The 12,473-nt window shown below is 38.2% G+C and overlaps 2 protein-coding genes across 2 annotated transcripts; both read right to left on the bottom strand.

Annotated features, from left to right (window-relative positions):
- Positions 1–1,485: 1,485 nt before the first annotated feature.
- LOC18037662 (zinc finger A20 and AN1 domain-containing stress-associated protein 6) lies at positions 1,486–2,643 on the bottom strand. The gene is made up of 2 exons (XM_024180578.1): positions 2,426–2,643; positions 1,486–2,221 (listed from the first exon to the last, which is right to left on the bottom strand). Exon 2 carries the CDS (start codon positions 2,207–2,209, stop codon positions 1,694–1,696), a length of 516 nt encoding a protein of 171 aa, XP_024036346.1. The 5' UTR covers positions 2,210–2,221; positions 2,426–2,643; the 3' UTR covers positions 1,486–1,693.
- A 7,300-nt stretch (positions 2,644–9,943) lies between these two features.
- On the bottom strand, positions 9,944–11,932 carry LOC112097001. Its single transcript, XM_024181259.1, has 3 exons — positions 11,737–11,932; positions 11,303–11,586; positions 9,944–11,260 (listed from the first exon to the last, which is right to left on the bottom strand). The coding sequence occupies exons 1-3, from the start codon at positions 11,930–11,932 to the stop codon at positions 9,944–9,946; spliced, it is 1,797 nt and encodes a 598-aa protein (XP_024037027.1).
- Between the last annotated feature and the right edge of the window lie 541 nt (positions 11,933–12,473).

Raw genomic sequence — 12,473 nt, 5'->3', positions numbered from 1 at the left:
GTTAAGCTTCGGATTTAAACATTAATTGTGTATTTCTTCGGGCATATATCTATATTTAAAAGGTTCTTAATAATAAAAAATGAATTGTTTCAGGAAATAATTTTTTTCCAAAAATAAAAATTTTGAATCATCTTAAATGAAAAAAAAGGTACTTCTACTAGTCGGTCGAACATATCTAAAAAATTAGGTACGCAAATGATAATTTACCCTCCATAAATTTTCATACTTCATATTATGACTAGGTAGGGATATATTTCCACTATACGTGTAGTAAATCCACCCAGTTCAAAAAATTATTTACAAAAAATACATATTACGTTTTTAAATTTAAAATAAAGAAAAATTTTAAACAATTAAGTAATTAAATTTTTTTAACATAAATCTCCCAACTGTTGTTTGATCATTAATGTTATTTTAACATAATTTTAATTTGACTATTTTATCACTGTAACAAAAAATCACCTAATTGTCTAAAACGAAAACTTTTATGCCATGAGCTTAGACAACTAATAAGAATTTTTTGTATCTTTACCATTTTTTATTTTTAGTTATGAAAACATAATTTTGATTTTCAAATTATACATTCTGACTTTTGAAAGCATGCTCGGATTACCGTAAAAGTAGTATACTAAACAAGATAAGAAACATGCCCAAGTAGACAAGTAAAATAAAATCAAATAATCAAATTAGTATAAATATATATATAAAATCTCTCCTTCCATTCATTGTGATTTGTGGGACAAGAAACTGAATATTCATTTATTTAAGATTATTTCAAACTTCCAGGGTATGTAAAGTTTGGGTTTCATTGACAAGCAGTAGCTAAAGACTGGACGAAAGAGTTTTAAAAAACATTATTGAAAATATCAGCATTTTCTTCCAATAGTAACATCCCTTAAAAAAGCATAATGGGAACAGCAGGAATAATCGGAAGCAATGTGCCAACAACACTAAGAGCTCAATCATAGATATCGGATCATTCCACTATAAAAGCAATAGAAGAGGATTATGTGCAAAAGAAATAACATGTACTGAATTTCATATAGATCTAATGCGCAGGTCATCAAATGCTAAATCAAGAAACAGATGCTTTGTATAATTGATATCCCTTAAGATGATCCTAAGCTGCTGCTGTATCAGCATCAAAGTCAAGATGATTGCGTTCGTAATTAATTAAACCCCATTCCTAAACTATTATATGGAGAATATGAATTCGCTGCTTGTACGGACTTTCAATGCACAATATTTACAGCTAAGAAAGTTCATATTAGAAGAGAACCAAATTCATTAACAACACACATTGTATCCCAAAGATGTGGTAATTTCATCAATCAAATATCATTTTCTAAACATAACTCATGTCTCCATATATATGGAAAAGATATTACTGCTATGGCACAATAACTGAACAAAGACACGAAAGCTACAGATAGCTACCAAACAACAACTGGTAAAAGCAATGAAACATATACACAACAACATCAATTCAGCACAATTCAAGGCTAATGAAATATCACTGAACGATATATAAACCAAATGTTTTGACATTGAGTTCCATTATGCAATAATAAAGCAACCAACTGTACACAGACACAAATAAATACCGAAGCAATAGTACTAGCAGCTTATTATCATTAAAACCATAGTCCATTCATCGAACCACCTAAAGCCCACCACATTTCACAACTCCTTGTCAGATCTTCTCAATCTTATCCGCCTTCACAACAGGGTTCGCTTTAGCAATGGCATCCTGCCCTGCACTCTTGTAATCAAACACACAGTTGTGCTTATCAGAATATCGATGCAAGGAGCAAAATGTCTGCTCACACCTACATTTAAACCCCGTCAAACCAATCCTCTTGCGGCAAAAGCTGCACCGGTTAGCAGGCCGCTTTTCAGGGTTCTCCGAAGATGCCCCTTCATCAACAACAACAACTTGGGCAGCCGGATCTCTATTTTCAACCACACCCCCAACTGGGTTGGCTTCAATTTGTTCAATGTTCATTTTATTCTTGTTCTTTTCCTCTTCAATTGGGCTAGGGTTAGGGTTTTTGGATTGCTTCAAAAGATAATCTTTGTAACACTTCGAACAAAGATTATTAGTGCTTGCACTTCCAAAAAATCCACAATTATTTGCACAATAAATTGGAGCGTTTTGAGTCTCGTGGCTAGTCTCTTCTAGCTTTCTCTTTTGTGATTCTTGCTCCATTTTTTCTTTTTTCTTTTTCAATTAACCAGGCAAAAAATTTAGAAAAATTAAATAAAATTAAAATTTCCAAATTACAAGAGAAAAAAACTAAACCCTTTAAACATGAATCTGAAATAAGAGGATTTAAATTAAATTTTCATAATTCAAGAGCTAAAAAGAATAAATAAGACATAACTTTAATAAAATAAGAAACGTAAACGATCAAGGGCAACATACACAGTTGAGATGAGGACGAATTCAATTCACGATGGCAGAAACGCAAATAAGAGGGAATTTTCGGGTAGGTAATACAGATCGAGAGACCATAGACTCAAATCAACGGCTGTGATTTGCTGATAAGTGATTGAAGTATCAGAGATTCGAGGGTTTTGGTGGAAAATTGTAGAAAGGGGGTCTCGAAGATGGAAGAGAGACGAAGAAGATAATTTTGTAAAAAATTAAATTTCCATTTTTGAACTTGTTTATATATGTGGAGGAGTGATGACACTCTGATCCCTTTAGTATTGCATTTCCATAAATAAGAACATAATTTTCGATTAATATCAAATAGGTCCCCATCCCGTAACTCCTTATGAGCTACTAGGAGTGTTCACAAATCGAATTTTGCAAATCGGACATTAATGCATATGCAACATACGATTTTGCGGATTACAAATTTTAAATCTAATCTAATCCGTAAAATAATAAATTTAATCCATATGCTTGGGGATCGATGTCTGACCTAATTCATATCTAATTCATTATTTTGTGGATTAAAAATTTTTAATTTTATCGAATTCAAGAAACAATTAAAAAATTGATATAAAAATTATTTTACTACTGATTAAATTCAAAATTAATTTTTTAAATAAAGCTAAAATTAATATATTCAAAGTTTCAAAATATAACACACCAAAAGGAAAAAATAAATAAAAAGAAAAAATAAATCTAGATCAATGTATGAAAAGCTTGAAAAGAAAGTAAGAAATTAAACTTAATTACCTCAAATGGTGAGGTAAAAAGTGATGGCTCTGTGAGTTTAATGGGATAAAGGTTCGGTTTTTATGCTAAAGTGTTTAGTTTGGCTTAGAATTTTTTGTTTTGCTTTAGAATTTTTACTGTTTAGGAAATTATATTTGTTTATTTAATTATTCAATTATTTAATTTTTATTTAATTTTATATTTTTACTGTATAAGATATAATATAGTGTTAATATAACTACATTTAACTTATTTATCTAATAGTAAGTAGTAATCTCACATTTATAAGTTTTATTTTTAATTAAATAATTATTTTTTATTTTTTTACGGCTTCACTGATTTTTGCAAATATACAAAAGAAAATTCATATCCAATTTACCGACTGTGGATTTTTAAATTTTCAATCCAATTCAATTCACCAATCCACAAGTCAATTTTTTACGGATTAAAAGGATTGAGCGGATTAACTTGAATTATGAATGCTCCTATGAGCTAAACTTAACCCTTAAGGCATGTTTGACCGTGGGATAAAACACAGTATTTGACTATTTGAGACAAATCTTATCCTATCTTATAAACGCACTCCTAAGGTGGGCATTTTAGTTCGTATGCTAGGCCAGTTATTGTGCTATTAATTTTGGTCGATATAAATCTAATTTATTTATAATCACATAGAGAATGTAAAATACTAAGTCGATTTTTTAATTCACATACCCATTTAGGGTTAAATTTAAGACCTGAATTTTAGGAAGATTGCTCCTTCCCATTGAAGCCAAACTTTAGCTTCACCCAATCTATCAATGAATCGTATTACTAGTTTAATATATTTTAATATCTTTTAAAAAGAAAAGTTTACATGTTTAATTGTTTATTTTAAATCAATATCTAACCCCAATGGTAAGGCTTTATTAGAGCTTAGCCGCATAGGCCTTAAGTTCGAGCTTCAATAAGTGCATGAGTTAATGATTAAAAAAAATATTTTTAATAAGTTTTTAAAAATATTTATACTAAAATCTTATTAGTTTTATCAAAATACAATTAAATAATTACAGCCGTTAGATTTTCATCGAACGATTGAAGGACAGTTGTGTACCTTACATTATTATATAAGATAACAAGTACCTTTATTGAGTAATTAGAAATGTTTTACAAAGGCTGCAACAAATTCAATATTTTAGTTTTCATCATGTGTGTTGTTCTTGTATTGTAGCTGCTCGTGAACTGGTTAGATTAGCTTTGCATGTTAACGAGTTTATAGTGTGAGTGAAAAGCTTTCCATCTAATATATTAAGCTACTTTGCATCCTCCGAGATTCAAATTAGGGATGACAATGGGTGTGGCATATTGTGAATTTGTCATTACCAGACACAAACTAAAAAAAAAATTAAATTCCTAAATCCACCTGTAGTCCGCTACATGTTTTTATTTTTAAAAAAAAATCTATCAACCTACAGTGGTTTTTTTGAAATTTACAGATTTGAAATTACAAATGTTAGAAAAATGGCTTCAATAATATGTAAAAATTTAAATTATATAATTCAAACTATAAATTTATAACAATGACCTAAAAAATCTGCATAAAAAATTTAATTCTAAATTTTATTAATCTAAATGAGAAATTAAAGTTTCAGCAATAAAACAAATGCACAAAATACATCAACATTAATACAAATACACAAAATATGCCAATCTAACATAAAATATTTCTGTTATAAATCATCATCTCTAAGATTAATGCTTTACTCTATCTTTTAATTAATATACAAGTATTGTCAACTATACTAATAAGTAAATTTCGGATAATTACTGTTAACATTTAATCAAATAAATTAAAACTCAACTTTGCTAATCAATCATTAGGTTCAGGTCATTAAAGTAAAATAAATAAAATTAATCAGATCAAAATAAAATATCAATAATATTAAACTTAAAAAATACAAAATTTATATTTATTAAAAGCTTATTGCATCAATCTTATATTACTAGAAGGCATAGGAAGTGCGGCTGCGATGAGCTAGGTGTCACGAGCAATAAATTTAACTTACATATTTTTATGGTTAAATTTTTAATGCAATTTTATGATTAAAATTAAAATATAGATATTACAAAAAAATGTGGTTTTTTTTTCAAAATACCAAACCAACCACGCAATCTGTTTTTAATTTAAAATACTAAATTTGCCAATATTCTGGAAAATCCCTCAAAATTTTTAGTGGAAACGATATTTGGTCTTTAAAAAAAAAAGAGTAGAACTTTTTTGATACAAATGGATCAAATATGTTGCTAAATTTCGTCATCCCTCAAAGTTTTTAGTGGAAACGATATTTAGTCTTTTTTTTTTTTTAAAAAAAAAGTAGAACTTGTTTGATATAAATGGACCAAATATGTTCCGTTTTGTAAAAACGATAAACAAAAGGGATCTAAATATTATTTCCCTGAGGCGAACAGGGTTCCTCTGTACACGTGCGCATCGTGGATCTGTTGCTGTCAGTGAGTGACGGAACACGTTCGCCTCGATTATCGCGGAGCTGCTCTGTCCTCTGCCTAGCTGACGTTGCAAGTTCTGTGCACTTTTAACAAAAGTATTTTCTCAACCAGATTATTCTTTAAAATTCTCATCTAGGTTTTTAATCTTTATACTGTATTAAATAGATATAATCTTCTTTTACCCAAAAAATGTTGTATATTATTTATTTTAAAAAAACCTGTTATTTATTTTAGTAATGATAGAGGCCGATATTTTTTAAATGAAATCTTAGATTCTAAAATTTTATTTTTAACATTTAGCATTATGATTTTACCAATACAAAATGAAAATCTCCAAAAGTCTGGCTAATTAGTTTTCAAGTAATTTTACTTGATAAGTCATTAGAGTTTGAATTATGAGACATATAGAGGGTGTGAAGAAAATTAGTAAATTAACATCTGGGGTTGAAAAAACAATTTTGTTTTTCAAATTTTATGATATAACAAGTTTAGTTAAAATTGGGTACAAAGTTGTTTTACCACTATAACATTATGTTGATGTCATAATTTTAGTAAGTGGTAATAAAAAAATAATAATAAAATGTAAGATTTTGTGATAAGATAGTGAAACGGTATGTCATAATAATCCTAAAAGAAATTGTGAAATGTCGATATGAGTTACGACATTGCAAATTCTCAAATGTTTGATGATCATGATAGTAATCGTATTGATTATGTTGATAATTAAATCCGTTTGCATTAATTAGAATAAAAATTTAACAATACAAATCTCTTATTTCTTCAATTAAGATAAAGTAAAAACTTTTCAAGTTAAGAATCTTAATTTAAAAACACATGTATTCATGAACGAGCTGCATACGTTGGCCTGGAAAAGTGAAAATAACAACAACAACAACAACAATTGTTCTTCATTAGCAGGGGTGTAATCAGATTATTATTGATGCTTAAAAAAGGATGCTACGGCGTATGCTTGTTTAGGCCCTTTTCTTTCACCTAAGGTTTCCTTTAAGCACTTGCTTGTTTTGCTCAAAATAGTGGGTACATATTGCAAAAAATGATTTAATTTTTTTTATAAAAGTAAATACGGCACGCCCTATTTACTTTGATCCCAAAATTTGGCTAAACGATGCGATCGGGTTTTGTGGAGATTGGGATGTGAAATTTTGTTGGGACAATGCTATATGACTTCAGAAATCGAGTGCCATGATTTGCAAGACAAAGAAAATAACAAAGTAAGGGTGCTGCCGTGATGGGATTGATTACGGCGAAGACCCTTCGATGAAACAATTGACATAAGTACCAAGTCTATAAAGTTTACTGTTGATGCGAGATTCTGGTTATCCTCGTTCTACGACCAGGGTCTCTGCTCGATCAACTTCACCACGACCAGGATCTCTCCTCGTAAAGCTTCTTCTCCAGAGGTTCCTGCGCACACAGACAGGTCAGAGTACGCCGGTTGTTTTCCCGGCGCAAACCCTCCGACGCTCAAGTCAGATATGAAGGTTCGGGGAACGCTTGCCACAAATCTTATGGCTGTTAGGTTGTTTTCTCTCTTTTCTTAGTTCAAATAGCAAAAAATCTAACCCTTTTACCTTTGTTGGCTACCTTTTTATAGGCTTCCTCTGAGTCTCGACCTTCCGCAGTTTACGCTCGTTATTCTCCCCACCTTCGGATGTGGATTCCCCATTTTCCATAGTCGTGGGTGGTTGCGTGGCCTTCGTGCCTAGATTCTCGGGCTGGAGAGCGTGCCTCGCCAACTGTCGTTGACCGGGTCTCCTCGAATAAACCCTTAGCAAGAATACAGCAGGAATGGATTTATGCTTCTTACAGGAAATTGGCCTCGCGGATGACGTGCTCGTGGATGAGCAGGATATTCCTGCCCCTGTTCCCCTGCTACCTGGCTCTTACAGGACACACCTGCTCGCAGACTTCTGCCACCAAACATCTGCTCATCACGTCTGATCTCGTCGGAGTATTTCCCTCAAACACCGGTCCCCCAGTTTCTAATGTTGACAGTGAAACGAATCAAGACTGGAAACTTTGGTGGTCTACTCGCCTTCGCTTGGTCGAGCAGATCCTGGCATGCCTGGCTTCTGGTCTCGCCATAAACAGGCTTTGAGACTTGGTGAGTCTTTGCATGCCTTAGAAATTTTTTAATGCTTGGGAGTCTACTCGCCTACACTTGGTCGAGCAGATCCTGGCACGCTTGTCTTCTGGTCTCGCCATAAAACAGGCTTTGAGACTTAGTGAGCCTTTGCATGCCTTTGAAAATTTTTCGAATGCTTTGGAGTCTGCTCGCCTTCACGTGGTCGAGCAGATCCTGGCATGCTTGGCTTCTATCTCGCCATAAAACATGCTTTGAGACTTGACGAGTCTTTGCATGCCTTGGAAATTTTTTAATGCTTAGGAGTCTGCTCGCCTACACTTGGTCGAGCAGATCCTGGCACGCTTGGCTTCTGGTCTCGCCATAAAACAGGCTTTGAGACTTAGTGAGCCTTTGCATGCCTTTGAAAATTTTTCGAATGCTTTGGAGTCTGCTCGCCTTCACGTGGCCGAGCAGATCCTGGCATGCTTGGCTTCTGTTTCGCCATAAACGGGCTTTGAGACTTGACGAGCCTTTGCATGCCTTCGATGATTTCTTCAAAGCTTGGGATTCTGCTAGCCTTCTCGTGGCCGAGCAGATCCTGGCATGCTTGGCTTCTGTCCGCCATAAAACAGGCTTTGAGACTTGGTGAGCCTTTGCATGCCTTAGATGATTTCTTCAAAGCTTGGGATTCTGCTAGCCTTCTCGTGGCCGAGCAGATCCTGGCATGCTTGGCTTCTGTCTCGCCATAAAACAGGCTTTGAGACTTGGTGAGCCTTTGCATGCCTTAGGTAATTTCTTCAAAGCTTGGGATTCTGCTAGCCTTCTCGTGGCCGAGCAGATCCTGGCATGCTTGGCTTCTGTCTCGCCATAAAACAGGCTTTGAGACTTGGTGATCATTTGCATGCCTTAGATGATTTCTTCAAAGCTTGGGATTCTGCTAGCCTTCTCGTGGCCGAGCAGATCCTGGCATGCTTAGCTTCTGTCTGGCCATAAAACAGGCTTTGAGACTTGGTGAGCCTTTGCATGCCTTAGATGATTTCTTCAAAGCTTGGGATTCTGCTAGCCTTCTCGTGGCCGAGCAGATCCTGGCATGCTTGGCTTCTGTCTCGCCATAAAACAGGCTTTGAGACTTGGTGAGCCTTTGCATGCCTTAGATGATTTCTTCAAAGCTTGGGATTCTGCTAGCCTTCTCGTGGCCGAGCAGATCCTGGCATGCTTGGCTTCTGTCTCGCCATAAAACAGGCTTTGAGACTTGGTGAGCCTTTGCATGCCTTAGGTAATTTCTTCAAAGCTTGGGATTCTGCTAGCCTTCTCGTGGCCGAGCAGATCCTGGCATGCTTGGCTTCTGTCTTGCCATAAAACAGACTTTGAGGCTTGGTGAGCCTTTGCATGCCTTAGATGATTTCTTCAAAGCTTGGGATTCTGCTAGCCTTCTCGTGGCCGAGCAGATCCTGGCATGCTTGGCTTTTGTCTCGCCATAAAACAGACTTTGAGGCTTGGTGAGCCTTTGCATGCCTTAGATGATTTCTTCAAAGCTTGGGATTCTGCTAGCCTTCTCGTGGCCGAGCAGATCCTGGCATGCTTGGCTTCTGTCTCGCCATAAAACAGACTTTGAGGCTTGGTGAGCCTTTGCATGCCTTAGATGATTTCTTCAAAGCTTGGGATTCTGCTACCCTTCTTGTGGCCGAGCAGATCCTGGCATGCTTGGCTTCTATCTCGCCATAAAACAGGCTTTGAGACTTGACGAGCCTTTGCATGCCTTAGATGATCTATCACAGTTTCAAGTGAATGACATTTCTCGACGTTCCATTAATTGCAGGTTTTGATTTTACATGAACTTGCTTTGGACATAAAATAAATAACCGCAAATACGAACAGAAAGAACTTGAAAATATTAACAACTCTTACTGGAAATATTTCCTGAGATGTGCTGCGTTCCATGGGCGCTTCACCTCGTGGCCATCCATGCGGACCAGCTTGTAAGCTCCTGGTCCAACTAGCTGCCTGACTCTATATGGCCCCCCCCAATTTGGACCGAGCATTCCTTGAGTCGAGTCTTTTGTGTTCTGATTTACTCTCCTTAACACCCAATCTCCAACCTTAAACTGCATACATTCACGTCCTGGTTATAATACCGAGCAACCCTCTGCTGGTAAATGGCTGATCGCTTGGCTGCTTGATCTCTCTTTTCCGTTAGTAGATCAAGATTCAATACCGAGCACATCTGCATGAGCCTGTAAGCATTTCACTAACTCCTGGTTCTGCTCTTCCTTATGTTTCGACCCGATTCTGATCGTCGTTCCCGGATTCTCTGGTCCCACACTTACTGTCTCCAGCTCCTCTACAGGTTTTTGTCTGCCTTTCTTGCTTTCTACTCGGGTGTTGAGGGATGTTATCTGCATTGCCTCCTTTGCTGCCGAGGAGTAGCAGCTTCTAGCGATTCTCTGGTCCCCTCGTACCACACCAACTACCCCGTTCACCCGGTACTTGAGAGCCAGATAATGGATGGACAATACCGCTTTGCTCATCCTTAGAAATGGCCGACCTAGGATCATCTGGTAAGGACCTTCTTCATCCACCACCACAAAGTCTAGTATCACTGTCCTTTCCGTCGGGGAGCTCCCAATCGTGATAAACAGCTCGACCACGCCCAGAGAGACCAGCTTTCCCCCTCCGAACCCCTTTAAGGAGGTATTGGTGTATTCCAACTTCCGGTCTGCTATTCCCATCTCCTCCAAAGTTGACTTAAATAGCACATCAACTGAGCTCCCTGTATCAATCAATATCCGGTCAAACTTCTTGCTAGCGACCGTAGCCTTGATGACCAAAGCATCCTCGTGGGGGTATAGAATCCCTTCCTCGTCTTTATCCGTCCACATGATTGGCACTTGCCTGACCCTTGCTCGTTCGGCTGCTGGGGTGTTGAAGAATACCTCTTTGCTGGTCATGGCGTATCTAGCATAATTCTTCCTCGACCTGTTGGAATCTCCGGCCAATGTCGGGCCCCCAGTTATCACCCTTACTGCAGGCTGCTCGCGCTTCAAGCTCCTGTCACTCTGCTCCCCTTCACTTGTTGAGGCTACCATTGGGAAGGTCCCATCTATAAACTCATCCAGATAGCGATTTCTCACCAAATCTTCAACCTGGGTCTTGAGATCTTTGCAACCTGCTGTGGTGTGGCCATGAGTGCCATGGAACTTACAATAGCGTCCCCTATCCCTCCTGTTGGGTAGCTTTGTTATTGGGGCAGGGGGGTACAGCAATCCTCGATCCTTTATGACCTCGTAAACCTCGTCCAGGGACATCTTCAAGGAAGTATACCGCCCATAGTCCTGGTTCTGGTCGATCAGGTGCACTGTCCTTTCTCTATTTGCTCCATTCTGAGTTGGAGGCGGTGGCAGCACTTCTAGTCTGCTCCCTCTACTATCGTGGGAGTGTTGATGAAGACCACCATATGCCGAGTCATACCTTCTCCAAGGCTCCCTAGTTGGGGAACGAGGAGGTTGAACCCTGCTGAGCTGGTACTGTGGTGGCCTCTAATGAGGCTGGTAAGCAGTTACCCGACCTCCTGCTCCACTACCCGAGGTCTGGTGGTCCCTCCTCCTGATCGGCCCATTCCCTGGTAATGCTCTCTTCTCTTTCCTCCCCAACCCTTCTAACTGGTCTGTTTTAATCCGTGCGGCCTTCTCCTCTTCAATCTCAATGTCTCTCTTAGCCTGCTCGTATGCGGCCGCATACGTCTGAATAATTAGGCTTCTTAAGTTGTACCACAGCCTTCCTATCTTCACCCCTTCTTTCAATCCCCTTAACGCCTGAGGGTTGTTGAAGGCCCCCAAGTCGAGGACTACACGATGAAACCTCTTGATGAATTCCCGAAGGGTTTCCTGCTCCCCCTGTTTCATGCTTTTCAGCTCCATCATGTCATCTTCTGGTGCCATTGCCCCACTAAACTGCTCTGCGAATTCCTGGCACATCTGCTCGAAGGTTTTAATACTGCCCCGAGGAAGTTTCCTGTACCACTCTCGTGTACGTCCCTCAAGGGATAGTGGGAACACCCTGCACCTTTGGGATTGAGATAATCCTTGTACCCCAGTTATGTCGTTAAAGCGTTCTATGTGCACCAGCGGATCAGTTGTTCCCGAGTATCTGAGGTCTGGGAGGCAGAAATCTCTCGGAATAATTGCCCTCATGATCTCTGCTGCAAGCGGTGATTCTCCGTCCAGCATTATCCTCCAACCAGGAGCTCTGCTCCTTCCTTACATGTTGTCAATTATCTGCGCTAGCCTGCGCACTTCCTCCTCCAGCTGCACTGCACGACCAGGGTCACGTGCTGCAACTTGATCCCGCTCTTGCTCTACATCATGCAAGTGTTGCCTCAACTCTGTTTCCTCTGCATTCACCACCCTGTCGTTCTCGTCAAAAATCTATCTTGCCGGGGACTGGTCTTCCTTTCTATGAAATTCTCCCCGCAAAGGTATGTTACCTCTCTCACCACCAAATCTCCTGGTGGTTTGGCTTCTCCTCACACTATCGAGACCTGCTGCCACTCCACCACCTCTCACCCTTTCCTCTTCGGGTACCCTTGGCTCGCTCCGCAGTTCATGCAAGATGGTTGTCAAGGTCTCCATCTGCTTTTCCATCCGTTCCATCCGGTCGAACATGGCTTTTTCCCGTGCTTCGCTGGCTATCTCCCTCAGCGTCACGGAATCGTTAAGCCTCATATCCCCCCCT

Source organism: Citrus clementina, unplaced genomic scaffold, assembly GCF_000493195.1.
Source record: "Citrus clementina cultivar Clemenules unplaced genomic scaffold, Citrus_clementina_v1.0 scaffold_7, whole genome shotgun sequence".
In the NCBI taxonomy this organism is placed as follows: Eukaryota; Viridiplantae; Streptophyta; class Magnoliopsida; order Sapindales; family Rutaceae; genus Citrus; species Citrus x clementina.
This window is presented reverse-complemented; position numbering and strand designations above follow the sequence as displayed.